General features: G+C 43.9%; 1 protein-coding gene across 1 annotated transcript in view; it reads left to right on the top strand.

Annotated features, from left to right (window-relative positions):
• osbpl5 (oxysterol binding protein-like 5) overlaps nt 1-27,459 on the top strand; it is a 111,513-nt gene that overhangs the window by 59,718 nt on the left and 24,336 nt on the right. The window contains exons 3-8 of the mRNA XM_080761847.1: nt 7,919-8,077; nt 8,366-8,448; nt 15,892-15,969; nt 17,496-17,597; nt 18,232-18,435; nt 19,611-19,822. Coding sequence (XP_080617973.1) covers nt 7,942-8,077; nt 8,366-8,448; nt 15,892-15,969; nt 17,496-17,597; nt 18,232-18,435; nt 19,611-19,822 — 815 coding nt within the window. The 5' untranslated portion in view covers nt 7,919-7,941. The remainder of the gene's footprint in view (nt 1-7,918; nt 8,078-8,365; nt 8,449-15,891; nt 15,970-17,495; nt 17,598-18,231; nt 18,436-19,610; nt 19,823-27,459) is intronic.

The raw sequence follows: 27,459 nt of genomic DNA on the forward strand, positions 1-27,459 counted from the left end.
AGAAGGTCCCGGTTGACTGAAACAGAGTAAAAAATGAATGAAGGAAAAGTGAAATACCAGCTGCATACTCGCAGATGCAACATTTAGAAAAGAATGTCTTTTTTTTCAATAGCTGATGGGCCCTGGGGGTCCCCGGACCCCACTTTGAACCTGAAAGTGTACAAATGGAACAAATGGACCCTAATGGGTCCATTTGGTTCCATTTGTACACTTTCAGAGTTACAGCCACAGCAGTGTCCATTTGGTTCCTATTCCTAACTATCCATCATTTATCTGAGGACCCCCTGGAACCCACTCAAGGACCTCTGGGGGTCCCCGGTCCTGGTCTAGACACAGCGTGTGAAAGCGTGGCGGATGGTCAGGTTTCATGAGAGTGACAACAGAGGAACAGAACTTAGCTGCTGTTACCGGAGCCTCTGCCAGGTGCAGGTGCAGCCTGCAGCCATACTGCTACGGCTCATACTGGGAAAGACATTCCAGTAGCAGAGCGGAAATAGTACTCTATTCTTTTACCGGCTGCTTGACAAAACAAGCTGGTCAATTTCCTCCCGGGATTGCATCCACGGCCGTAGTCACGACCTGGCTTCCTGATTGGCTGCCTCGTATCTAGGCAACCAGACACTTTTAATGCCAGCAACAACCCATCGTCTAAACGGATGCGCGAACCAAGGGATAACAGGCACGGCACGGTGCAACAAAAACAAAAAATACAGAAATACAAAAAACCAACAACAGACACACGTGGCCCGTTGAGAACTCTAATTAGGGCTGGGGCCAGACACATGACTGAGCAAAAATGGTTTCGTCCAATGAGCTCGGCTCATGCATACGAGACGACGTAAAACGCGTCACATAGGACCATAGGAATTCGGCCCAAAAACCTTTCCAACCCCGAAGGTGTTAGCACAGAAAAAACATTTTTATCCTCAGACAGTGTACTCTAGTTCAACATTCTTTTTAAAAGCTATGTCAAATGTCAATATATTTATTCATAGTTTTAGTCATAGCTTAGTTTTGATTGGGTTTTTATTTAGTATTTGTCAGTGAGAAAAGGTGAACATTTTTCTTCACTGGTTTGAAGATGTGGATGGGGAGTCAACGTTTGACTCCCTCAATAAATGTCACTCACAGCTTTGCAGTGTTGGCACTTCAGGATGAGTTAGATTGAATCTCCTGCTTAAGCTGTACTGGCTTTGTTTCAAACTATTGCCATAAAGAGCCTGCATTGTTATCCAGATCATTCCAGGCTCCAAATCAACATCAGTTGATGTTGCACCAAGAAGCGTTCAGAATGTGATTGATTCACAATCGTGAAAAGCTTAAAGATGCTTCCATGCCTGCAATGTCATTATTTCAGGAGCAAGGACACTTTGGTTTTTTGGTTTCTTTTTAGAGCACAAATGGCATGGGGCAGTGTGGTCGTTAAATAAAACACAGATTTGTAAGTCCAGGACAAAGTCAATGAAACGTAATGGTTAAGGATGATTTTAACTTTTACATTGTATACGATACATGGAAAGAAAACATTAGCGTGTGTGTGTGTGTGTGTGTGTGTGTGTGTGTGTGTGTGTGTGTGTGTGTGTGTGTGTGTGTGTGTGTGTGTGTGTGTGCGTGTGCGTGTGCGTGCGTGCAAGCAGCTGGAGCTCTGCTGGTGGACAGTGTTCTCACTCTTCTCCCTGGAAGTGCTGGCTCTGCTAATCCCTCACTTCACTCACTCACACAGCAGGCAGAGGCAGGGAGACACACACACACACACACACACACACACACACACACACACACACATGGAGTCACAGACCCTGACACACTCCCTGCCCTGCAGGCCCACAAGAAGCAATGACGCAGGCACATTTAAATTCCATACATTCCCATGCTAGTCATACTTATTGTCTATGTGATGCACACACACACACACACACACACACACACACACACACACACACACACACACACACACACACACACCAATAGAATGATTCCTCCCAGAAATTCCATCTGTGTGTGAGTGTGAGTTCAAGCTTGTGATTGGCTTTCACACCTGCCACTCTGTCTGGCCATAAAACGTGGACCAGGGCTGTGCGTGCATGTGTGTGTGCGTATGTGTGTGTGCTTGCGTTGGGTAACTATACAAACACACACAGTTATCACTACACAACCTGTCACACTGATCAAGCCGTTTTTTTATTTTTTTAATAATATGTGATTCTCAACTCACTGTTTTCTGTAAGACATTACTCTATAAACCAATATGTCAATTTGAAGCTATGATTCCCCGCTTTCATATGACATGAAGAAAAAAGAAAATCCAATGACTTACTCAAGTCAAGTTTGGTCACATGATGATGATTATCCATTGATCACTGGACAATTTGCGGAAACCCCCCTCCATTCTGAGCGTTCCTTTTTTTATTCTTTCTTTCCATCTGTTGTTGTTGTGGGGAATAACTGCACGGAGTGTGATGACTCTTACGCTGCTCTGCATTTGACCGTTTGAGACCGCCTGCCTTTCTTAAAGGCGCCCTCTATATATATTTTATTCGTTTTTCCGCCACTAACAGGTGTTCATAAATACAATATCAACCTAATTCAGTATACTAAACGGGTTGCGCGGAACTCTCCTTTAACCGCAACAGTAAGCTACAAGCTTATCGTCTCTTATCGTAGAAACCTCATATGTCCAAAGCTGTTACTTTTCAGGATTCAAATCCAAAAACGGCAAACGTAGCCGATCTACAAGCTTGTGGATCTGCTAAAATACGGAGATAAGAGGTTTCTGCCCCGGCAGTGACGGCATACTGCGTCGCTTTGCCGCTTTGTATCTGGTGTAGCAGCCAGTGTGAACGCAGCATCATGCCACGCTGTCTTTTACATGAGGCTGCACCACACCCAGGGTTCAGTACACACACACACACACACACACACACACACACACACACACACACACACTGCAGCAACTGGAATGCTATTTATAGACCAATACAGGGAGCAGCACACACATGGGACTCTTCCACTTTTTTGGGGGGAAAGGATAGATCTACCTTGCTTTTCTCTTTTGGTTGCTTCCTCTCAAGAGCACAAAGGAACATTATGGTGAAATGGAGGGGGTGCATACTTAGTTTAGACTAGTCATTGGTTAGACATGGGTTAAGGTTAGGTTTAGGTGTGCTGCCCCGTGGGAGGTTAGGTTTAGGGTGAGGGTTGGAGATAGGTTGTAGTTGTAGGACTGATGACTGGTCTAACCAATGACTAGTCTAAACCAAAAACTGAAATAGAAGATAATGTCTCACAGGACCGGAGACAGCTGGTGTACTTTGAGTACAGGTGTACACATGGCATGTACAGTATAGTATGCATCATCTAGTGTGGAACACGAGAGATTCCAGTACTTTGTTAAAAAAACAACACACAAAGCCCTCAGTGTGTCGTTGCTCATGGCAGAAACCTCTTATCTCCACTTTTGAACTTTTTGTGTTTTTGTTCTGTCAATTAACTGCCTAATGGATCATACTACAGCTTTTCAATATCTCTAATGCGTTTTGTGGGAAAGAGCAATGTGGCTGTTCTGGCCACGGCACGCACACACACACACACACACACACACTCACACTCACACACATGCACCCGCCCACTCTCGTCTCGGTATTCCATTCAGGGACAAATAGAGCAGCGCTGCTGGCTTCCATAGCAACGCTGAGCTAACAGCCTCGCCACGGTTGAACACAATGTGAGAGATCTCACATCTACGATACTATGATATTTCTATTTTCTACACAATACACCACTGTGCAGTCAGAGAGGATACACCACTGTGCAGTCAGAGAGGATACACCACTGTGCAGTCAGAGAGGATACACCACTGTGCAGTCAGAGAGGATACACCACTGTGCAGTCAGAGAGGAGTTGTAGGTGCGGACTGCTGCATGCAGTGGTGGTTAGTTGCTACTAAGACGGCACACACGTGTGTGTCTATGTCTGTGTGTAAGTCCTGGCAGTCGGCATGGACCCAGGTGGCCCGGCGGTCTCTGGTCAGCATGGACCCAGGTGGCCCGGCGGTCTTGGGTCGGCATGGACCCAGGTGGCCCGGGCGGGGTCTTGGGTCGGCATGGACCCAGGTGGCCCGGCGGTCTCTGGTCAGCATGGACCCAGGTGGCCCGGCGGTCTCTGGTCAGCATGGACCCCGGTTGTCCGGGCGGGGTCTTGGGTCAGCATGGACCCAGGTTGTCCAGGCGGGGTCTTGGGTCGGCCTGGACCCAGGTGGTCCGGCGGGTTCTTGGGTCGGCATGGACCCAGGTGGCCCGGCGGTCTTGGGTCAGCATGGACCCAGGTGGTCCGGGCGGGTTCTTGGGTCAGCATGGACCCAGGTTGTCCAGGCGGGGTCTTGGGTCGGCCTGGACCCAGGTGGTCCGGCGGGTTCTTGGGTCGGCCTGGACCCAGGTGGTCCGGGCGGGTTCTTGGGTCAGCATGGACCCAGGTGGCCCGGCGGTCTTGGGTCGGCCTGGACCCAGGTGGTCCGGGCGGGGTCTTGGGTCAGCATGGACCCAGGTGGTCCAGGCGGGGTCTTGGGTCAGCATGGACCCAGGTGGTCCAGGCGGGTTCTTGGGTCAGCATGGACCCAGGTGGTCCGGGCGGGTTCTTGGGTCAGCATGGACCCAGGTGGTCCGGCGGGTTCTTGGGTCGGCATGGACCCAGGTGGCCCGGCGGGTTCTTGGGTCGGCATGGACCCAGGTGGCCCGGCGGTCTTGGGTCAGCATGGACCCAGGTGGTCCGGCGGGTTCTTGGGTCAGCATGGACCCAGGTGGTCCGGCGGGTTCTTGGGTCGGCATGGACCCAGGTGGTCCGGCGGGTTCTTGGGTCAGCATGGACCCAGGTGGCCCGGCGGTCTTGGGTCGGCATGGACCCAGGTGGTCCGGGCGGGTTCTTGGGTCGGCATGGACCCAGGTGGCCCGGCGGTCTTGGGTCAGCATGGACCCAGGTGGTCCGGCGGGTTCTTGGGTCGCCATGGACCCAGGTGGTCCGGGCGGGTTCTTGGGTCAGCATGGACCCAGGTGGCCCGGCGGTTGGCCTCGCTCCATTAACCTCTAGTGCAGGGCCGGCTGAACGAGCACTAACGATCTGTCTGGATGCAGCCGCGACGACGACCCTCCTGCAGCTGAAAATCCCTGGGGCTAAAAATAGCTTCAGTCATGCCTCGTCGATAAGCCTGGCGGAGCTTGATGGAGGAGAAAACGAGAGAGAGAGAGAGAGAGAGAGAGGGAGGGACGGAGGGAGGGAACCCAGAGAAGAGGGAGGGAGGGAGTTGGAATGCTTCATCACTGCGTCTCCCCCTGGGAGTAAACGATATGGATACCTTCACTCATTATCAGACAGATGTGTAAAACAAATATCTGTTTGCATGTAACCGTGAATGTACTGTCGTCTCTGTCGGGCAGAAACCTCTTATCTACATATTATAAGTTGTGTGACTACAGCCGCAGCGTCACACACGAAAGCATCAAAAGCAGCACACGTTTTGAGCCTGTAGATCTGTTACTTTTTATGCAGTTTTGGACATATGAGGTTTCCACCCGCCAGAGACGGCATGATGCCTGTTCAAGGCCCTGTATTGTAACATGCACAGTACAGCAGGAAGTGAAAATGTTGTACTCGATCCTTCTGTACCTCAACAGTGTGGAAAAGATGAGACAAAATAAAGTAAACAAGTTGATAGAATAAAAAATATATATATATTGCGCGTAAGTGTAGCCGGTCTGGAAGTTTTGGTGAAATGCATTAAATATATATTCTATACCTGCTACCTTTAATCTTAAAAAGAAACTGCACACCACACCCTAACGGACGGTACATCCTGTGTGTGTGTGTGTGTGTGTGTGTGTGTGTGTGTGTGTGTGTGTGTGTGTGTGTGTGTGTGTGTGTGTGTGTGTGTGTGTGTGTGTGTGTGTGTGTGTGTGTGTGTGTGTGTGTGTGTGTGTGTGTGTGTGTGTGTGTGTGTGTGTGTGTGTGTGTGTGTGTGTGTGTGTGTGTGTGTGTGTGTGTGTGTGTGTGTGTGTGTGTGTGTGTGTGTGTGTGTGTGTGTCACCCACACGCGAATTACCACAGTGTGTGCTGCGCACCACACCCTAACAATACATCCTTGTTCATTACAACACACTATAAAACACACTGTCACAACTGTTGTTGGGGGCAGGCCAGTGTGTTCTGCTTCGGGACCCTTAAGGGTGCCGGAGGGGCTTTTTCATCTGAGGATAGATGGAGGGGTCCTGGATGAGAGATTATCCTTATGCTATTGGTCCGTTAACCCATTCAAACCTGAGGCATTTCTCAAACTTCTTTTGAGTCGAGGACCCCCTAAAATTATATATATTTGGCCGTTTGGACCCGCCATCTGGACATGTTTGCCGGGGACCCCCGAAGGGAATATTTGTGTTTACTTATTTTTTTAATTAGGCTACAACATTATTCACTCAATATCTTTTCTAATGTTCAAGCAGTGAGGCACGAAGTGACACACTGTGCACTTGTATATCTGCTATTTGTTTGAGAACCACTTTGAAAAACTTGCTTTGGCGGTTTTAAAGGTTTAATGGCACCAGCTGGCGCTGCCCCACACAGCTCATCAAGCACACCCTTGTCCCGGCGAGGGGGAGTCATTGGCATCATTCTCTAGGTATACCTACACTATATACATAATATGCAGTGTGTAGGACATGGCCACTCCCACTGCGGTTTGTGTTCGAGCAACAGAACTTTTTCAAAAAGGTTAAAAAATAGCAGATGTAGGCCTACAAGCTTGCAGCTTGTACAGTACATCTGTTATATTTTTTAGCTTGTTGCTGTTTTTGGATAGCCAACGTATAAGACATGGATAAAGGGGTTAAAATAATTGTAATGCTGTATTAACACATTTGGCTGGGGACCCCCTGGAACCCCCCCGAAGCACCACTGCTCATGGGTGGTACAGTATCGTACGACAAATAGTGTAAATAGCTATCAATTAAGCTCACGACTCATCTGCTATTGTAGTTGGGTTTTTTTTTTTTATTGGGGGAGGGGGGGCGGACAATCAATTTTAAATATTTGAAAACAATTAGATTGGTGAAGAGAGACTAGTAGTCTCTGTGCAGTGTGCTAGTTGTAGAGGGCTGTGCAGCACTATAGCTAGCAGTGTGGCGAAGCTAATAATCTGTCCCATACAGTGACATCATGCAGAGTGCTAGGCCCTAGCTGTCACCACCACATACACTACACTACAGTACACTATAGTATAATACTGTCACTGTGCTGCTGTGTGTGAGTCAGCCAGCGACACAGTCTCCTACAGTGGCTTGTTGTTATATAGCCTGGTAATGGGGAATGAGAGAGAGGAGGAGGGGGGAAGTGGGGGATGAGGACAGAAAGTTAGCTAGTGGGAATTGAGGATAACCAACATCATGTTTTAAAAAAGCACTATCCTATTATCCTGATAGTACTCATTGCTATTGTGTTCAGTAACTGGAGTCTCCATGTCCAGCTCTTTATTCAACAGAAGATAAAGTCAGGATACCAATTGTATCCAATCAGGATAGAGAACCCGGACAGGATAGAGTTTAAACAAGTTACATTGGAACAAACATTGGAACTATCTCATTGATGGTTTGAAAACCACTAGACCAGTAAAACGCGGGTATGGACTGGTTATGCGAGAATGGATTCATGGAGTGATGAATCTCTTGTAGGACAATATTTGACAACTGATTCTACGACATGTCAAACTCATCAGAAACGATCGATGTTGAAATGATGTTCACATGACCTCGACAATACACCTGTAGATTTGTTATTGATTTTCTCTCTCTCTCTCTCTCTCTCTCTCTCTCTCTCTCTCTCTCTCTCTCTCTCTCTCTCTCTCTCTCTCTCTCTCTCTCTCCCTCTCTCTCTCCAGAGGACGAGCAGCAGCTTGTCACGATGAAAGAGGAGAATTTATTCCAGCGGAGGTTTTCGCTGTGCCCCAATGCCACCTCGCCGCCCAAGATTGACCCGCGGTCCCTTACTCGGAACCTGTCCTACGCAGGGGACACAGACCTCTACTCCCTCAGGGCAGGTAAAGTAAAAAGACCATGGCGGCCACATGCGACCCTCACCTTCACTTAATGCGGCCCACAGGTTAATATCGGAATGCTGATATATTATTGATTTCACCTGTTCCAAATCCAGCCATGCAAACTTAACCCGCTTTAATTACTTAGTTTTTTTCCAATGCATTTGCATTTAAGTTCATAAAGTTAACATAAGTAACCTATAACTAAACACATTGAAATTAATTAAACATCTTACTTTCCTGATTCCAAAAAATTGCAAATTGTCTGTTGTCATATGTCCACACCACCAGGGGGCGACACAGACAGAAACGGCATCCCGATGCTGAGTGACGAGCTAAGTCCCTCCAGCCCCGCCCAGTCACCAAGCAGCCAGGTAAGAAACCGACACCGGGCACTGCACTCTCTGTGGGGGTGTGGAACACTCTCTGTGGGGGTGTGGAACACTCTGTGGGGGTGTGGAACACTCTGTGGGGGTGTGGAACGCGTGTGTCGAGGTTGAAGTCGGTGGGGCGAATGGTTCTCGAGTTATTTGGATTACAGACGTAACTACAAACAGAGACTTGGTTCCTTTTTCAACCCTCAGCCTAACCGCTCCCCATGTACCCCTGGCATTCTTCCTTTCTTATTGTCATGTCGTCAAACATTTTCCCAAACTATCGAAAATAGTTCTGTATGTGAGCTATTTTCGCTATAGCTAGCCTAGGGCTTAAGTGGTTAAAATGATTCATGTTTTACTTCAACCAAAAATAGCAAAAGTAGCCGATAAACAAGCTCAAAAAGCGTGAAATGAACATTTTCAAGCTTGGATCTATTCTGTACTGTAGTATGATCAAGTAGGGTGTTAATTTATGAAAATAGTAAATACACAAAACATTCAGATAATAGGTTTCTAGCTTGACACAGCATCAATATTTATTTTCCTACATTCCAGTAAGTAAAAATGTACTGGAATAGATTGTGAAGATGAAAGGGTACTGCGCAAAATTAGGCAGTTCGGAGTAATGATTGAAATTCTTTATTTGGAATACCCCTTGAGATACAATATCTCGTTTTCGAGAGGGTCCACAAGCATACAATCAATACAAGATAATTAACAGAAAATAAAAAAGGAAAACAAAACAAAAACAAAAACAAAACACAAAACAAACAGTTACAAAACACAAAACAGGGTATCGAACTAGACAAGCAGAATAGCAACAAGATGGAAAAGTTGTTTCGTCAGTATCACTGTTACTATAGGTCAGCATTAAATACATTTCATTTGGGTTCCAGCATTGGAGAACTTTTGGTGAAGAGAAGCATTAAGTTAATCTTATTGATTGCAAATGAGCGTATAGTAATATATTAGTAAAGTATAAAACTACAATGAACAAACCTATTGAAGCCTTATGTCCGATTGGGAACAAGAGGAGTAAGTAATATTAAGTAATGCATAATAGATCAAATGGAGTGAGATGGTCATGGGCATGTACATGAGGTCGTGAAATAGGAAGACACTGCGTTTTTGAACATAGTAAAGGATGAGATGGTTCGAATATGTGTTGGTAAATTGTTCCAATCAGAGGGGGCTTTAAATGTGAATGCTTTCCTACCTAATGCATTGGAGACTGCTGGAACAGAAAAATAGGGTTGGGCGGAGTGCCTCAACTGAAAATTGGTGGTGGATGGTACTAGAAACTGTTTAAGATATTGTGGATAGTTGAAGTGTATACATTTAAAAATAAATTGGGTCCAATGAAGCTGTCTTCTTACAGTGAGAGAGGGCAATTCAAGATTATCATACATAGTGCAATGGTGAGTTGTAAAAGGACAACCTAGGATAAATCTGCAGAGTTTGTTGTAAGCTATATTGAGACTGTTCAAGTTGGATTTGGATGCGGTTTGATACACGACATCAGAATAATCAAATATGGGTAAGATAAGTTGTAGAACTAGTCTTTTTCTGACAGAGAATGAGAAGCAGTTTCTAGAGCGATATAGTACTCCAATGCTGAAATTAGCTTTTCTTATAATGTGGTCAATGTGACATTTAAATGAGAGTTCAGTGTCAAGCCACATGCCCAAATATTTAGTATGTTCAACTCCTTGCAATAGAGTACCATCCAGGCTGGTAATAGAACAGGAGTGATTTAAAGATTTAGATTTAATATTTTGACGTGTTCCAAAGATCATTGTGAAAGATTTGTTTTTGTTGAGTTGTAGTTTGTTGGCTGCTAGCCAGTTTTGTAAAGTGTTAAAGTCTGATTGTAGGGCTGATTCAATCTCTGGTATAGTGGTTTTGGAGGTGTATAGTACCGTATCATCGGCATAGAGTTGAACATTACATGCGGAACAGATTGAAGGCAGATCATTGATAAATATAGTGAATAGAAGTGGTCCAAGGGATGAACCTTGAGGCACGCCTCGTTCCTGAACTGTCAAATCCGATTTACAACCTTGTATAACGACACATTGCTTTCTATTATGAAGATATGAATTGAACCATAGCAAGGCATTACGAGATAAACCAACAGAGTACAGTTTGTCTAAAAGGAGGTAGTGGTCTACCAAATCAAAAGCCTTGGAAAGGTCAATGAAAATTGCTCCAGTTAATTTTTTATTGGCGGATGCTGATGTAATATCGCTTGTAAGTTTCATTAAAGCAGTAGTTGTGGAATAATTTGACCTAAATCCAGATTGATAGGGTGATAAGATATTGTTCATGTTAAGGTAGTGTGATAGTTGATTATAGATTAGCTTTTCAAAAGTCTTTACAATTGAACAGATGATTGAGATGGGTCTATAATTGTTGGGTTCAAGTGCATCGCCTCCTTTGTGCAAGGGAGTGACACGAGCACATTTCCATACAGCAGGTATCTGACAGGTGGTTAGTGACATGTTGAAAAGATCACAAAGGGGGTACATAAGAATATGAGGTGCTAATTTGAGAAATTTAGTTTCTATATTGTCTAACCCAGGTCCACTGCTCTCCTTTAAGTCATTGATTGCATCATATACCTGAGTTGGTGTTATTTTCCTAAAGGAGAAGGAACTATTTGTCTGTAAGTTGTTAAAAGCAAAAGGCAGGTCAGGCGTTGGTGGAGGACAAACTGAGGAGAAGTGCTGATTGAATGCTTGAGCAATTAGCTGCGGATTATGTAATATCACATTATTCACTTTTATTTGATTAGAGGATGTGGTTTTAGCAGATGGATTTGTTAGGGATTTTACTTTGCTCCAAAATTGTTTTGGATTTTTAAAGTCACGCTGTAGCGATTCCTTATAATAATTAGATTCTGCATTTCTAGTCAAAGTTTTGCTTTTATTCCTCAGTTGTCTGTACTTCTCCCAGTCATCAGGAAGCTTGGTCCTGCGAAATGAAGCCCAGGCATTGTCTCTCTGTCTAAATAGACTTATGAGTTCAGATGTGATCCAAGGGAGATGTCTTCCCTTCACTCTTGTCATTTTATGAGGAGCATGTTTATCTATGACTTTATTAAATTCAGAGTATAAGAAATCCCAGGCATTATGAACATCTGGTATTAGTTGATACCTATCCCAGTTAATCAAAATCAAGTCATTAATAAATTGATCAGTATTCATTTTTTTGTATTGTCTGATTTTAATTAGTTTTGGTGGTAATTTCGGTAGTTTGATTTTCCAAATACAATAAACAATTGAGTGGTCGCTGAAGCAGTCAGACATAACCCCTGATTTTAGAACTCTATTTGGGTGTGATACTAATATCCAATCGAGTAAAGATTGACAAGTGGGCGTGATACGAGTAGGCTCAGTGATAAGCTGGGTAAGGTTCAAATTGCCAATGATGCCCTTAACTTTACTGGAGGATCTATCCATCCAGTTTTTATTAAAATCTCCCATTATTATTAATTCATTTTTATTGTTAATAGAATTTATAGTAGAGGCCAAACAGTTGAATGAGTCAGCAGGTGCAGAGGGAGGTCTGTAAATATTTCCTATTATAATAGATTTATTTTCATGTAGAGTTATTTTTACAAAGATGCTCTCAAAATGGGAAGGCTCAACAGCAGGTGTGACCAGTTCAGAAGCGAAGTTATTTGACACATATGTAACTAGACCACCACCCTTGGATCCCCTGTCAGCCCTAAAAAGGATATAGTTTGTAAGTTTGATCTCATTATCAGCAATTCTACTGGAGAGCCATGTCTCTGACAGAGTGATAATGTTGGGCTTGTGGAGTTCAACCCATGCACGAAGTAAAGTGATTTTAGGACGAAGGCTTCTGATATTAAGATGAATTATCTTCAGACCTTTAACATCATCCATTTAAATAACCAGTGCTCATATAGATATTACAACTGACCAGACATAAAAGTAATAGAGCAGAACAGATCCAAAAAGTACAATGTAATTCATACCCAGACAAGACAAACAAGACAGACAGACTACACAGGACAGACACACAATCAGGTCATGATGTTGATTGGCAATGAAGTTGGCTGGAAAATAGATCTAAATATACTCACAACAAGTCGGTGACAATGTGTGTGTTGTGCTGTGTCCGTGAACCAGTGGTCAGAACTCTGGGAATGTTGATTAAAGCTGCATACTGTGTAACGTTTCTCTTCTACCCTGGATTTGAACCCGGTTTCAAGTGTTGACATTTTATTGAGCTAAAAGAGCCTTGCCTGCTTGCTCGGGGATGAATTGAATCTTGACCATCAGGTAAAAAATGTGTGTCAATTTGCATGTATGCACATTAGGTCAAACAAAGTATAGTATGTACATGAGGTCAAACATAAAGCACGGTATGTACACGTAGGCCTACATACAGTATAGTTGTATGAGTCAGTTCGACATAAAGGTGTATAGTACGTGAGATTAGATATTGAAGGTGTGAAAGACTGTATCAATGCATTGTACATGAGATTAGGCTCAATAGAGCATTGACACATTGTCATTTGTCAGGTTCACACGTTGGTGAGACATATAATACTTACATGATGCAATTTCATCCTGGGCACAGCGACCGTTATTACAGCTGTTAACTTTCTTAACAGCTACATTATTACAACATCCTACAACATTGACTAAAACTAAGATGAAAAATGTTCGTCGACTACCTTTTTTCACTGACGAAGACAAAATGGAAACTAAAAGAAAACGAAGCCATGATGACTAAAATTAAGACTAAATGTATTGACAATTTCGTCAACAAATTAAAAACTAGACTAAAATGCTACGTAGGAAGGGGACTAGTGGACAAGAGATCCAGTATACGTCATTTTACACTTGGTTGCATGCTGTAAATAGCAGATCTACAAGCTTGAGCTTGTAGATCTGCTATTTTCAGCAAGTGTAAAATAAGTCATTGCGACGGCATCAAGGCCCACCAAAATACATTTTAGTCGACTAAATCAACTGTAGATTTAGTCAACTAAAACCGCCTCGACTAAAATGAGACTAACACTAAGACATTCCAGGTGACTAAAATATGACTAAAACTAAATGAAGTTTCATTCCAAAGACTATGACTAAACTAAAATAAAGATTTGCTGCCAAAAACAACACTGGTGCACAAAGATGCTAACATCCTCCACATCACCTTTTTGTCCATGCATAGAAGTACAGTATTCGTGCAGTGTACATTGTTTGAAACTGACTTAAAAGCAGTATAAATGGGCCTTTAATCAATAAATCAGTACAATTGTGTTTGCTGCATAACGATTGATTGATTGATTGATTGAATACTTTATTAACGGTTTACAAAAAGTAACGTACAGTTATACAATAATGCTAAAAGGAAAACACATTAAGCGTTGTGGGGGTAATTTCTTTACAATCCGGATTCTCTTTTATGGCGGCTTTGAGGGAGTCACACTTTTTGATGGAATTTCAGTCAGGCTATTTGTGCTAATAGCGCAGATGACACAGGACACGGCATGAGCAAGGCAAACGCTCGATAGGTTCTTAACGTTGCGTGGGCATCAATAAACGCTGCTGTGTGTGTGTGTGTGTGTGGGGCGGGGGGATGGTGTTCTGGAACATGACATACATTGCGCTCCCTTAGGCAGCACCAACCCGACGAGACAGGTCGTCTCGGGTCATCTCGACGTTTGCTGCTGTCTGTTCCTCGGTGCTTCGCTAATCCTTTCATGCAGGGCTGGCATGTCAGTAGGGGTGATGCAGGGAGTCAGGACGCAGCTGGCCCAGAAGCCCTCCTTCTGGGACCATGGAAGCCTCGACACGGCTGAGCCTCATGTAGTCCCATGCAGCACGTACCGTGCTAAGAAACCCCCCTCTTGTCAACACAAAGTGGCTGGTGCTCAGGGTGTAAGGGTCTCACTTACTTAACATTGTTTATAATGCAGGCAAAGCCACATTTTTAAAATGCATTTAACCTTTATTTAGACCAGTACAGTTCTCAAACCTTTTCGTGCCAAGGACCCCCCAATTCATAGACATTTTGGCCGCAGACCCCCATCTGGAAATGTATTGTGCCAGGAAGGGACCCCCGTCTAGAAATGTATTGTACCAGAGGGATCTCCAGGAGCAAAATGTTTTGTTTAAAAATAAAAACTGCTTTAAACAAATTATTATATTCAAAGATTTGCATTATTTTCAAGATTTCAAAACAGCTAATCTCATTGAGACCTGAGGTCACAAACAGCAGCAAGAATCACACAAAGTTCCAGACCAGACAGGACATTCAATTTGAGAGAGAGATGAAACACAAAACGAATACAAAAGTGTGCTAACAGCACTAACAATATTAAAACCGCTAGACTCCTTCAAAAGGAATACATAGTCAAATCACAGGAACAATTTAACACTTACCGGTATTTATGTTTTTACTGACTGACTGGTTACGCCCCCAGCTATCTCAGCTTGCAGGTCACTGGGTTGATGGTTCAAAACCCCAGGGTGTGAGTATAGGGTCAGAGGACTCAGTCACTGACAAATGTACAAATGACTGGTGCAGTCCTCAGCCAGCTGATACGCACAGCCTGATTACTTTATGTATTTATGTCCCAGACAGTGCACATTAACAAACATTTCAATCAATACAGATGATTTCATGTAAACAAGCCGGATTTACCTAGCTAGAAGCTCATTTCCCTCCGTAGTCCTACGTACGTACAAATACACCACAGTGACAACATGACGGATATAGAGGAAAAATCAACAAACAACATACCTAATTTAATCCTAACTAACAACTAACTAAACCTATTTTGACCCATCTAACATTTAAAATGAATCAATGGTCACATGTCTGACACATTTATTTTGTAACCATTGTTTTAGTTGTGTTTTATAACGACACAAGGTGGGGACACAAGGGTGTTTCCCATAGACCGACATCCTAGGCTTCCCTTGATGGAGAGGACATTCTGTCCCTTGATGGAGAGGACATTATGTCCATTCTGTGTCTCTTCCTGTGGCTATAGAGACCACACAGTGGAGGAGGAGCCAGTCCATGTGTAGACACTTCCAGACAAAGCAGTGACGTGGCACGCAACAACATGTCACATGAGGGGTTCCCACTTCCCACACCATGCCAAGGACCACCATAGCCTCTGGCTGGCCCCTGTTTCTAAATAGCTTTTAAACAAATGAAAATAGCTGGTGTGTCTGTGTTTGGGGGGGTGGTTTGTGTGTGGCTGCGTGTGTGCGTGCGCGTACACAATATGTATCATACTGTCTCTGTCGGGTGGAGACCTCATATGTCCAAAACGGCAACTTTTCCGGATTCGTATTCAAACATAGCAGAAGTATGTGCATGTTTTCCCTTTGCCCCTGTATATGTATGGCAGTGTTTGACCTTGACCCTTGACCCCTCTGTCCCCTGCAGTCCGAGTCCAGGCTGTTCAATGACCTGGAGAAGGACGACACCTCCCCAGACAAGCTGGACCGCAAGGAGTCTCTGAAGGTACCCTAGTGGTCACATGGTCTCCTCCCCATGTCACATGACACAGGTTACAGTCTCTGAAGGTACCCTAGTGGTCACATGGTCTCCTCCCCATGTCACATGACACAGGTTACAGTCTCTGAAGGTACCCTAGTGGTCACATGGTCTCCTCCCCATGTCACATGACACAGGTTACAGTCTCTGAAGGTACCCTAGTGGTCACATGGTCTCCTCCCCATGTCACATGACACAGGTTACAGTCTCTGAAGGTACCCTAGTGGTCACATGGTCTCCTCCCCATGTCACATGACACAGGTTACAGTCTCTGAAGGTACCCTAGTGGTCACATGGTCTCCTCCCCATGTCACATGACACAGGTTACAGCATATAGACATATAAACGCGTAGACGCCTCTTCCGGCTCTGGGGGGCTTGTCAAAATTGAAGGCACAATTCTCCAGAGATTCCTTGCGAAGCATGAGTCAAGCTTCCGCGTGCGTAACATAAGTCCCAGAAAAAACGCGCTGTGATTGGCCAGTAGTCATTTGAGTGACAGTGAGAGACATGGAGGAGTCGCATGAGTGACGTCACTTGGGCAGCGTGCCTTCAGCACTTCTAAATAAGAAAGCTGCGTGTGACCCATGTCACACACAGGTTACAGCTGCGTGTGACCCATGTCACACACAGGTTACAGCTGCACACTCTCGTGTGATGTCAAATTGCTAATTGCCCCACAATCTAAAACATATTTTGTGCAAAAGCAAAGATTTTAGTTAAAAATGTTCCCTTAATTAAAAAAGTCAAAAAATGTAGCCTACTTTGTATGACGTTCAATTCCTGTGCTTTCACTTTGTTTGTTTTGTTTTATTTTGTTGTATCTTCTCTTTGATTTATATTCAAAATTATATATATATACACACACCCACACCGATGCCCTGGTACTCTGTATATAAAATAGGTTGTGACAAACCAAGCCACTCCTGCATGAAATCTCCTTTGACTACACTCCCCCCTAGTGGTGGCACTTGGTAGGACATGAGGGCCTGCCAGGCTGATGGTGATGATTAATTGAGGTGTATTATGTGTGCATCATGCCACAGGTCCAGGCTGATGGTGATGATTCATTGAGGTGTATTATGTGTGCATCATGCCACAGGTCCAGGCTGATGGTGATGATTCATTGAGGTGTATTATGTGTGCATCATGCCACAGGTCCAGGCTGATGGTGATGATTAATTGAGGTGTATTATGTGTGCATCATGCCACAGGTCCAGGCTGATGGTGATGATTAATTGAGGTGTATTATGTGTGCATCATGCCACAGGTCCAGGCTGATGGTGATGATTCATTGAGGTGTATTATGTGTGCATCATGCCACAGGTCCAGGCTGATGGTGATGATTCATTGAGGTGTATTATGTGTGCATCATGCCACAGGTCCAGGCTGATGGTGATGATTCATTGAGGTGTATTATGTGTGCATCATGCCACAGGTCCAGGCTGATGGTGATGATTGATTGAGGTGTATTGTGTGTGCATCATGCCACAGGTCCAGAAGCAGAACTACCGTCAGGAGAAGAAACGGGCAGCCAAAGAGTTACATACTGCCCTGAAGGACCCCAGTGTTGTCATCATGTCCAACTGGCTAAAGGTACAGTACAGCCTTAACATGTTGAAAGCATAAGACGTTTATTTCCAATGTCACGTCGATTAGAAGCTCCCAGCAAATTGTCACGACTGGATTCAGTCGTTTGGATCTGGTCTTTCCGTTGGAATTATTTTGTTTTCCATGTTTTACACCAGCAAATAAATGGTGACCGTTTTTTAAAATGTTTATGCGTCAGTGTTGATTTTTGACTAAAACTATGACGAAAAAACAAACTAAACTAAACTTGGTTGGCTGCTTTCAGCATACAACCAAGTGTAAAATCAGGCATTACGACGCCATCAAGGCCTGCCAGTGTAAAATCAGGCATTACGATGCCATCAAGGCCTGCCAGTGTAAAATCAGGCATTACGACGCCATCAAGGCCTGCCAGTGTAAAATCAGGCATTACGATGCCATCAAGGCCTGCCAGTGTAAAATCAGGCATTACGACGCCATCAAGGCCTGCCAAAACAAATTTTTGGTCGAACAAATCAACTGTAAAATAAATAATCAAACAAAAACAAAAAAACACACAAAAGGAAACACAAAAAGACTAGACTAGCACTAAAACATTCCAGAAGACTGCCGTCAAAATCAACACTGTTACATGTGTGCATTGCGTGTGTGGCTTCTTCAGATCCGCGGCTCTCTGAAGAGCTGGACCAAGCTGTGGTGTGCCCTGAAGCCCGGGGTTCTCCTGATCTACAAGAGTCCCAAGTCGGACCACTGGGTGGGCACCATCCTGCTGAACGCCTGCAAACTGATCGAGAGGCCCTCCAAGAAAGACGGCTTCTGCTTCAAGGTCTACCACCCGCTCAACAAGTCCATCTGGACCGTCAAGGTCAGTACTGTAGAGCCCTGTCAGGCCTGTCACAATGGGCTAGTCTATGCACACAGAAGAACTCTTCCTACTTCCGGGTCACTTCCCTATAGTCCCTTCACAGGTGTTACCGTAGTAAGTAAGGCTCTGTTCCATTTAGTGTGCAGTGGTTCTCAAACTGTTTTCATTTCAAGGACCCCCATAACTCTAAGAGTTATGGAACCGAATTAACCCTTACGGTCCATTTGGTTCCATTTGTACACTTTCAGAGTTACATACCCGTACGGGGCCATTTGGAACACACTCAGGGACACTTTGAGACCCACTGGGGAGTGTTTCCAGTGAGCCAAAACATACAATAGCCGCACCCTGACTCTGTTTGACCAGAATGGAACAGAGCCTTCACTAGTATCATCGGTAACACCTGTGAAGGAGGTAGGGAAGGAGCCCAAGTTCTTTCCAAAATGGCGTGTGTGCATAGAGCCGGTGCATGGCGATGTGTTGTTTGCTCTTTTTGAAGTTGAATCCTGAAAGTAACAGTAACATTATGAGCCGACAGAGAGACATTAATATTTAATACATGATCACATTTATTTGTTACAAATCTTGCCATAATCGTCCATTCATCTAAACGTTCATTCAATTCAAGTACTTTTGTAAACCTGGCATAATGGAATACTTTCATTACCGTAAGCAATAAAGAGGAGTAGGTCATTATTGAGAAATGAAGGGTGATTAGACCCCTCCTCCGCTATGGCGTCCGGGTCTTAAGCACCCTGTCGCAGTTTATTCCTCAATAAAGACCTGCTCCCCATATTGACTATATACCTTGCTTATGATCATATTGAGTCGGACTGGAGGTGATCTCACTGGCACCTGACCTAAATGACTCTGACTGGAGCTGTTAGTTAATTATTGTGACAAATAAATGGAGGAAAATGTACTCACATTTCCCCTTTTGTATTGGCACTACACCAATTGGTGTACTTTGTCCTCCATTTATTGGAAACTTTAAATGTGCTACCTTTTGGGGATTTCTTTTCAATTCCTACTTTTGATGTATACTGGATTTTTGGTCTAGCACTTTGAGAAAACCATTGCTGATGCGCAACGTTGTTTTCTTATTTAACACATATAATGGCTTATAATGGCTTAATTAGTGTTCATTTTCTTTTTGTTCTCGCTATACCATGCAGGGTCCCAAGGGTGAGAACGTGGGCTCCATCACTCAGCCTCTGCCCAGCAACTACCTGATCTTCCGAGCAGCGTCCAAGTCGGACGGCCGCTGCTGGATGGACGCCCTGGAGCTGGCGTTGAGCTGCTCCAGCCTCTACAAGCTCACCCCCCTCAGGGGAGGCAGGGAGGGAGACATGAGCACCGCCTCGCTCAGCGACACGGACCTGCTGCAGTGAGTACAGTACAGTACAGTACAGTAGACCGGTGGTTCCCAAACCTTTTCATGTCAAGGACCCCCAAATTGACACCAATCAGCCCACAACCCCCATTTGAAAAGATATGCCCAGGGACCCCCATGAGAGCAGACTTTTACGGTTCTAGCAGTGATTCTCAACCAGTTTAATTTCAAGGACCCCCAGTTTGACATGCATTAGTCTACGGACCCCCATTTAATGTCATTTAATTTTCATTTCATCTCTGGGACCCCCGATTTATATTGTAAAATCAATGTTAATTTAACTCTGAGGCCTCATTCACACGTATCAAACACCAATCCAGCTAATGTTTGGTTGTTTGGTTTTTTTGGGCCACCACAATGCTTTTCCAATGGGAGTCACATGGTTTGATCAAACAGTTTGATTGCTGATTGCTGGTGGTGTTCTGAAATGTATTTTGGCGGCGCCTTGATGGCGTCGTGATGGCTGATTTTAGACTTGGTAGTTTTAGTCGACGAAAATCAACACGACTGGGAACCCATTCGTTCAAAAAAGTGATTTAATAGATAATTGAAACTGGGTGAAAAAAATGGGTTACAAAATCGTGGGATAAAATGTAAATGATTTGTTTTTCCAACTTTTGTTTTTGCCTCTGGGGGCACCACCTTTTGTTTTATCAGGAACTCTGTTTGGCTCCTCCCCTTCGTAGTCCAATTCCTCCTGGGTGCTTCTGTGGTTATTCCCAGAGTAATGTAGAGAGTGGTGACATGCTTTGATCTCGCCGCAAAGTGGGTGCCTATGGGCGATAGTTCCAAACATTGCTCCTATGGCTGGAACTATTCCAGATAGAATGAGTACTTCCGCATTCCATTGTTACAATGAGAGTCAACGGGAGTGTCATTACTCTCTTACTAGATTACTCTGGTTATTCCTACTAATAACACTATATGCTTATGGCAGCGGTGCTGACAGCTGTCTCGAGAGATTACTAGATTAGTGAGTATAGTTGAGGAAACTATACTCACTAATCCACATTTTTTACTAATCTGCAAAATAAGTTCTGAGTTCTCCCAACCGGAATGAATAGTGGGGTGTTGGGTTTTCAAACGCAGATGCTTTAAAATAATACTAATTTAAAAGTAGGCGTCATGGCTTGCCAGATCACCGGCACAGATCTTTGTTGCCACTCGACAAGGAACGCTACTTTAGAATTCAATTGGAATGTTTTCCTTGACTGCTGGACATGATCCAACACAATGGCCTGATATATTCCCCTGGTAAGAGACACTTTTCTATATATATGATCAATTCAACTTATCATAATATATTTTTTAAAAGCCATTCATTCATCAATAATGTTTATAGAACACATTTTAGTGAATTCCAAGTAGGCTACCGACACCATTCGTTTGGAAGTTGGGTATTATTATGCAGAGTTTATACACAGAACACAAGCCAAACAAAATAACCCTATAGCGGTTTCAAACTTACAGAAAATACAGTTTAAAATAATGTCAATGAATACGAGTAAAGCAGTGTGTAGATCCTTGCCTGTTAATATTTCTATCATCCAACAAATCGATCTACAGTATGGGGAAGAGAATTTTCTACCGGATGTGACGTTTGTGGGCGTGTGTATGTATAGCTTTCTTAACAAATGTTTTCATGAAGGTGTCTACTAATAGCCAAAATGTGGCACATTTTCACCTAACTAGTAGAACCAGCCTGGAATCCAGACTCAAACGTTGCAGTGTTTGGATTGTTTCACACTCATGCCTCTCAATCTTAATTCTTTGTTGTGAATGGGTGTGTGGGCGAATGCGTTTCAAACAGCTCCATTCATAAGCATAATATTAGAGAGAAGTAGCTACAGTGTCCAATACGGTCCTCGAAAGTTTGATATGTATTTGGCCACAGACATCTCAAAATGGGACCCCCCAGAAGAGAGCATTAGTGTAAAGAAAAAGATAATTGAGATTTTTCAAACAAATAAAAGAAATAGCAGTGGTTAAAATGATTGTGACACTATATATATTTTTTGGGTACCTCCCCAAGGACCCCCTTTGAGAAGCACTGGACTAGTTGGATTGTTTCACTTATGCTTTTCATTCTTAATTCCTTGTTGTGAGTCAGGTGTGTGGAAGAGAATGCATGTCAAACGTCTCCATTCATAAGCTTATTAGAGAGAAATGCAGTGTCCCAATATATGTACTGTACAGTATGCCATACGCACCCCAGCCTGGATCGGGAGAGAATCTCGGGCAGAGTTATCCTCTAGTCTGTCTAGACTAGTGAAAAACAAATTAACAAAGGATCGTTCAAGCGTGTGTTTCATGGCGTTTTTAGAGCAGGCAGACAGTACGGCTACAGAGTGTATAAATACCTCAGGGAGAGAGAGAGAGAGAGAGAGAGAGAGCCAGAACAGCGAGTTTGACGTCATTGTAAAAGCAAGAAGTATTCGTTGCTGTCGGGCAGAAACCTCTTCACTCCATATTAACTTTTTGACCTACTTGATCATAACTACAGCATCACCCTATAGGGCTGTGAATCTTTGGGTGTCCCACGATTCGAGTGACTACAGTAACTTGAAAATGACTGAAGACATGATGTTTACTGTGATTAGGGTAAGCTTACATTTCATATCACAAACACCATGCAGTGTAACTGTAACTGTAACCAGATTTTTTTTTTAGCTCGAAATGCGGCGCTAAGCAACACATTTTGAGCTTCTAGATGTGCTACTTTTCTGCTTTTGAATCCTGAAAAGTAACAGTTGTGGGACATATGAGGTTTCCACGGACAGAGACAGTCACATATTGATATATGACTGAACACCCCCTCCTACACAGAGCTGCCTCTACAACACCGTACATTACAGCCTGCTAAGTGCCTTAGAATCCACACATCCACCTCCTCCCAATGGGTTTGAAAGAAAAATGCAAAACATGTGATTCAAGTGATTCATAGTTATTTGCTAAAACAGTGTACATGTTTTTTCTGTTGGACATGGCCATGGCAATGATGGCGTGGATGTGCCATCCACAACTATCACAGACTAGATGGCCCTGACATGTCATTTAGGGCCAGGACCTTGTGTACAGTAACTACTGTACACAGTGTGTTAGGGTTAGGGTTACATTATCGGTCGGAACACTGTAACGCATTCTGCTGTGACTACAAGAGCCACTTAATTAAATTCATTCCATTCACGATTCATTTAGATGTTGGCTGAATAAAACGATCCACATGATAAAGAACATTCCTGACACGCATAAACAAGACGGCGGTTTGATCAGATTACTCCTGCAGTTAATGTTATTAAATGCATCGGAGAAGGCCAGCGCAGGACAAACTTGACCAGTGCCGGATCTAAACCCCCCAAATTCACATGTATTTGGACGTGGACCCCCATCTGAAAAGGTTTTGTGCCAGGGACCCCCAGAAGAAAAGATTTGTGTAAAATAAAATCAAAATTATTTAAAATCTTCCAAACATAGCTGCCATTTAAAAAAATGATGAATGAATCCATAATGTACTGAGCCTACAATTCAATCATTTAGTGAGTCAATTCAAAGAGTCTCCTACAGAGGAGACGATTGACGGTCATGAAGTAATGCAACAAAAACAAAACAATTGACAGAAAATATGTAACTACTCCTTTAAGCTTTCTGGAACAAATACTGTAGTAATATTTCAAGGTTTATCCGTCATTCATTCATGAATGCATTAATTCATTGCAAATTCAGTCAAACTTTGTCCAGCTGAATATTTTTGGTGACATCTCAATTATCATCTTCCATTTTGAAACAACATACAAATTATGAAACAAGTATCTTTATTATTCAGACGGTAAATCCTACCATATGGCATTATATTTCTGTGTTTAATGCACGTTTGTGTGTGCTAACAAAGACATGCTGCTTTATGGCACTCTACCATACACAGAAATACATGCCTTTATTGTCTTTTTGACACAAGTGCTTGAAAAACCGGTTGCGTTCGCTCTCTGTTTGTTCTCCATTACACATCCCTGTTGTCCCCACCCCTCCTCCGTCCCCATCTCCTCCTCCTCCCTCTAGTCAAACCCATCCATCCCTTCTCTCTGCCGGCCAATCGCAGCTGCCTGTCTGGGTCAGCTGACTCGGATGGGAGCACGACGATTGAGCAGCAGAGAAATCTTGTACACCACCCAGAAAGACAGCAGACACACTGCCAGACGCGCACACACACACACACACACACACACACACACACACACACACACACATACAGTACAATCAAGTGCCTGCACGCACGCACACACACACACACACACACACACACACACACACACAGGAACATGCACACGCATAAATTGAGGAAGCAGGAGTGGTGTAGGGAGGGAAGCAAATCTGCACGTTTCAGTCGCTGTATCCTGAATGAAGATACACATACATGCACACACATTACACAGAAATACATACACGTACTGTACATACACACTGTACATACTGTAGACCGAGCTAAGGACTGGCAGGAACAGGCTGTTGCGAGTGTTTGGATTTTAAAATAGAGCAGTCGGAGGAGGAGGTGTTTTGAGACGTGCGGAAGGATTATTATCTGTGCTGTATGTTGGTCAGGTAAGGGACCTTAATTATCTATTGTTGCACAGACAATCCTGCAGTCTGCATGATGGCATCTTGCAGCTTTATTATTCATTAATAATTAATTCGTTCATCCATGTAGACGTTTATGTTTTACATACACAACATTTTTGCTGTTTTCCTTTAATGACAATTCCTGCCCTCCTGTTCCTGATCAGATACATGAGTTCCTGACATATTTGTCTGTGTTTTAAACAATGATGTGTGTGTGTGTGTGTGTGTGTGTGTGTGTGTGTGTGTGTGTGTGTGTGTGTGTGTGTGTGTGTGTGTGTGTGTGTTGTGTGTGTGCGCGCGTGTGCATGTACAGCACGTGTGCGTGTACAGAATGTGTGTGTGTGTCCCCTCAGTCAAACACAGTACACAAAGCTCTACTGTGAGGCTTTTTCATTGGCTGGTAGATTGGATCCATGACGTTCCCCTTTAGCTCGGAGTCCTCATTTTATTTCCCCGTCAGTTTCACTGTCCCTCTGTGTCCTCTGTCCTCTGCCCTAGCTGTGGCCTTTAGGACACAATGCCCCACAATGCCCCATTCCCACAGTTTTCCTTCCTTCTTTGTTTGATTCGGTTGCTTGGAGACGGTTCAATGTATCACTGAGAGTATCACTGAGAGTGGATCTATTTGTTGGCAATTGGCATCTGATTAATGCACGTGTGTAATCAGGCATTTTTAAGGTGTATTATGTGTGGGGGAAGCGCATGTGTGTGTGTGTGTGTGTGTGTGTGTGTGTGTGTGTGTGTGTGTGTGTGTGTGTGTGTGTGCGTGTGTGTGCGTGTGCGTGCGTGTGTATCAGACTCTGAAGCGTCCAAAAATGAAGCGGCTGGAGGAACCAAAGGCTTCATAGTTGGAAGCATAATACTGACAGATCTTCAGTAGGGAGTGTGAATGTGTTGCGTGCATGTACAGTACTGTATGCCTGTCTGTGTGCGTGCATGTACAGTACTGTATGCCTGTCTGTGTGCGTGCCATGCCGTACTCTCATGTCCTCTGTGTTAAATTCAAGGTCTGTACATTTATTTCATCCCGTTTATTCAAACTGCTGACATCCACACAGAGCTGCTAATAATATAACGGCACGATAAATCAAGGTAATTATTTATCAAAGCAAAGAAGATTTTTTTCCTCCCACTGAGAATGAAAGCCTGAACCTTGGGTTGTCAGTTTATCATGAAGTTTTGCTTGACTATTAATTGCCAATCAAATAATGGCGATCAACGATTGAATTGAGTTTCTGTCGTTGAACATTATTGGAACATTTTGAATAAAAAATAATATTTTTGGCTTTTAGGCTTCACAAACAAATTTGCACAGGACAGACAAATTACAGACATATTATTTCATTATTTTATACATAATTGTCTTTTTTCTCTCCATGAAGACGTCATGCTGTGTGTAATTGATATAAAATAAGTCACTATTTGGGTGAAGCACTCCTTTAACACTGCCGTGACCCCAGTTCCATGTGACCTTGCTGTTGTAGAGGCTTTTCAATACTTTATTAGTCAGAAATGTAAACAGCACGTTGACATTGTACACCACTTGTGGGGCGGACCTCATTGCCATGGCGATGTGTCCGCCGGGCCCTCTGGGTCAACCCGGCGTGACGGCATTACAAACAGACACACAATCAGTGAAGCCAGAGAGGCGTGAATGTCACAGAGGGGACATTAAAGTCCCCAGCGCTTCCAGGCAGCCACGTTTTGCCACGCTGTGGCACAAAAGCATGTTTTTCTTTGTTCTTTGATTTCATCTTTAAAATTTGTATATATTTCTGCCTGATATTTCCGGTGAGACGGAGCGAAAGAGGCATTTATTGGAGTTATAACGTTGCATGCCGTTATTCATCTGTCTTTTTCTAAGACAGCATCTTAATCACTAGACATCCCTATGGACCGGGGGAGATATATTAGATTTTTGAGGCCATCATGCTGAGGCTCTGAGCCACTTTGCTACACTCACCCCCCTTCTGACCTCCTCCCACGGGGAAACCCGATCCAGGTCACGGCACCAATGTAACGCCTGGGATTCGAACTCGGGTCTTCCGCGTGAAAGTCCAATATCTTAACCACTAGAAAGGGATATCCAATTACACTATATATATATATATATATATGTATATATAATTTATATTTATTTTTTTATGTCTACATAAATATCTACCCAGCTCAGTGGCCTTGTGGTTAGAGTTAGAGTGTCCGCCCTGAGACTGGGAGGTCGGGGTTCAATACCTATATCAATATCCAAGGGTTGGATTGGGGGTCCCTGCGACATACTAGCGTCATGTCCAGGGGGTGTACTTGTACATCAAGCTGCCTCACGCTACAGAAACAGGAGATAGGCTCCTGCCCTATGGGCCTCATGGCTCGGCAAGGCTACTTACTTACATAAATATCTATGTTACATAAGTTAAGTTGAGCCTTTGCATATACGCCTGTAAGGTCGTCAGGGCTAGGGCAAGTGCTATGGGCTAAGATGCAGTCTGAAGAGGTGGGTTTTCAGTCTATGGCGGAAGATTTGGAGTGAGTGCACTGCAGTTCTGATTGCAATGGGAAGTGCATTCCATAGTTTTGGAGCCAGAAGGGAGAAGAGTTTGGGACGTGTGGAGCGTCGTCCCGGCGTTTTTAGTGAAGGTACTTCCAGCTTCCCTGCGTTGGCTTATCTGAGTGCACAGGAGGGTTTGTACTGGTTTCGATCAGACTTGCAAGATATGGGGGAGCCATACCTTTGGTTGCTTTGAATGCCAGCATCAGAGTTTTGTATTCTGTGCGGGCAGTGACCGGGAGCCAGTGGAGGGAGCGGAGCAGGGGGGAGACATGTGAGAATTTGCGGCTGTAGGCAAGTAAGGAGGGAGTTACAATAGTTACGTTTTGACATGACTGATTTCTGGAAAGGAACTGGGCTGACTACTGGTTGAGGAAAGGTCTAATTCGTCAAATGTCAGTGTAAACCTACAGGATTGAGTGACAGCTGTAATGTGTGCTTTGGGGCAGAGTTTACCAAGGCGTTGTCTATG

Source organism: Protomyctophum bolini (genome assembly GCF_963924005.1).
Source record: "Protomyctophum bolini genome assembly, chromosome: 4".
In the NCBI taxonomy this organism is placed as follows: Eukaryota; Metazoa; Chordata; class Actinopteri; order Myctophiformes; family Myctophidae; genus Protomyctophum; species Protomyctophum bolini.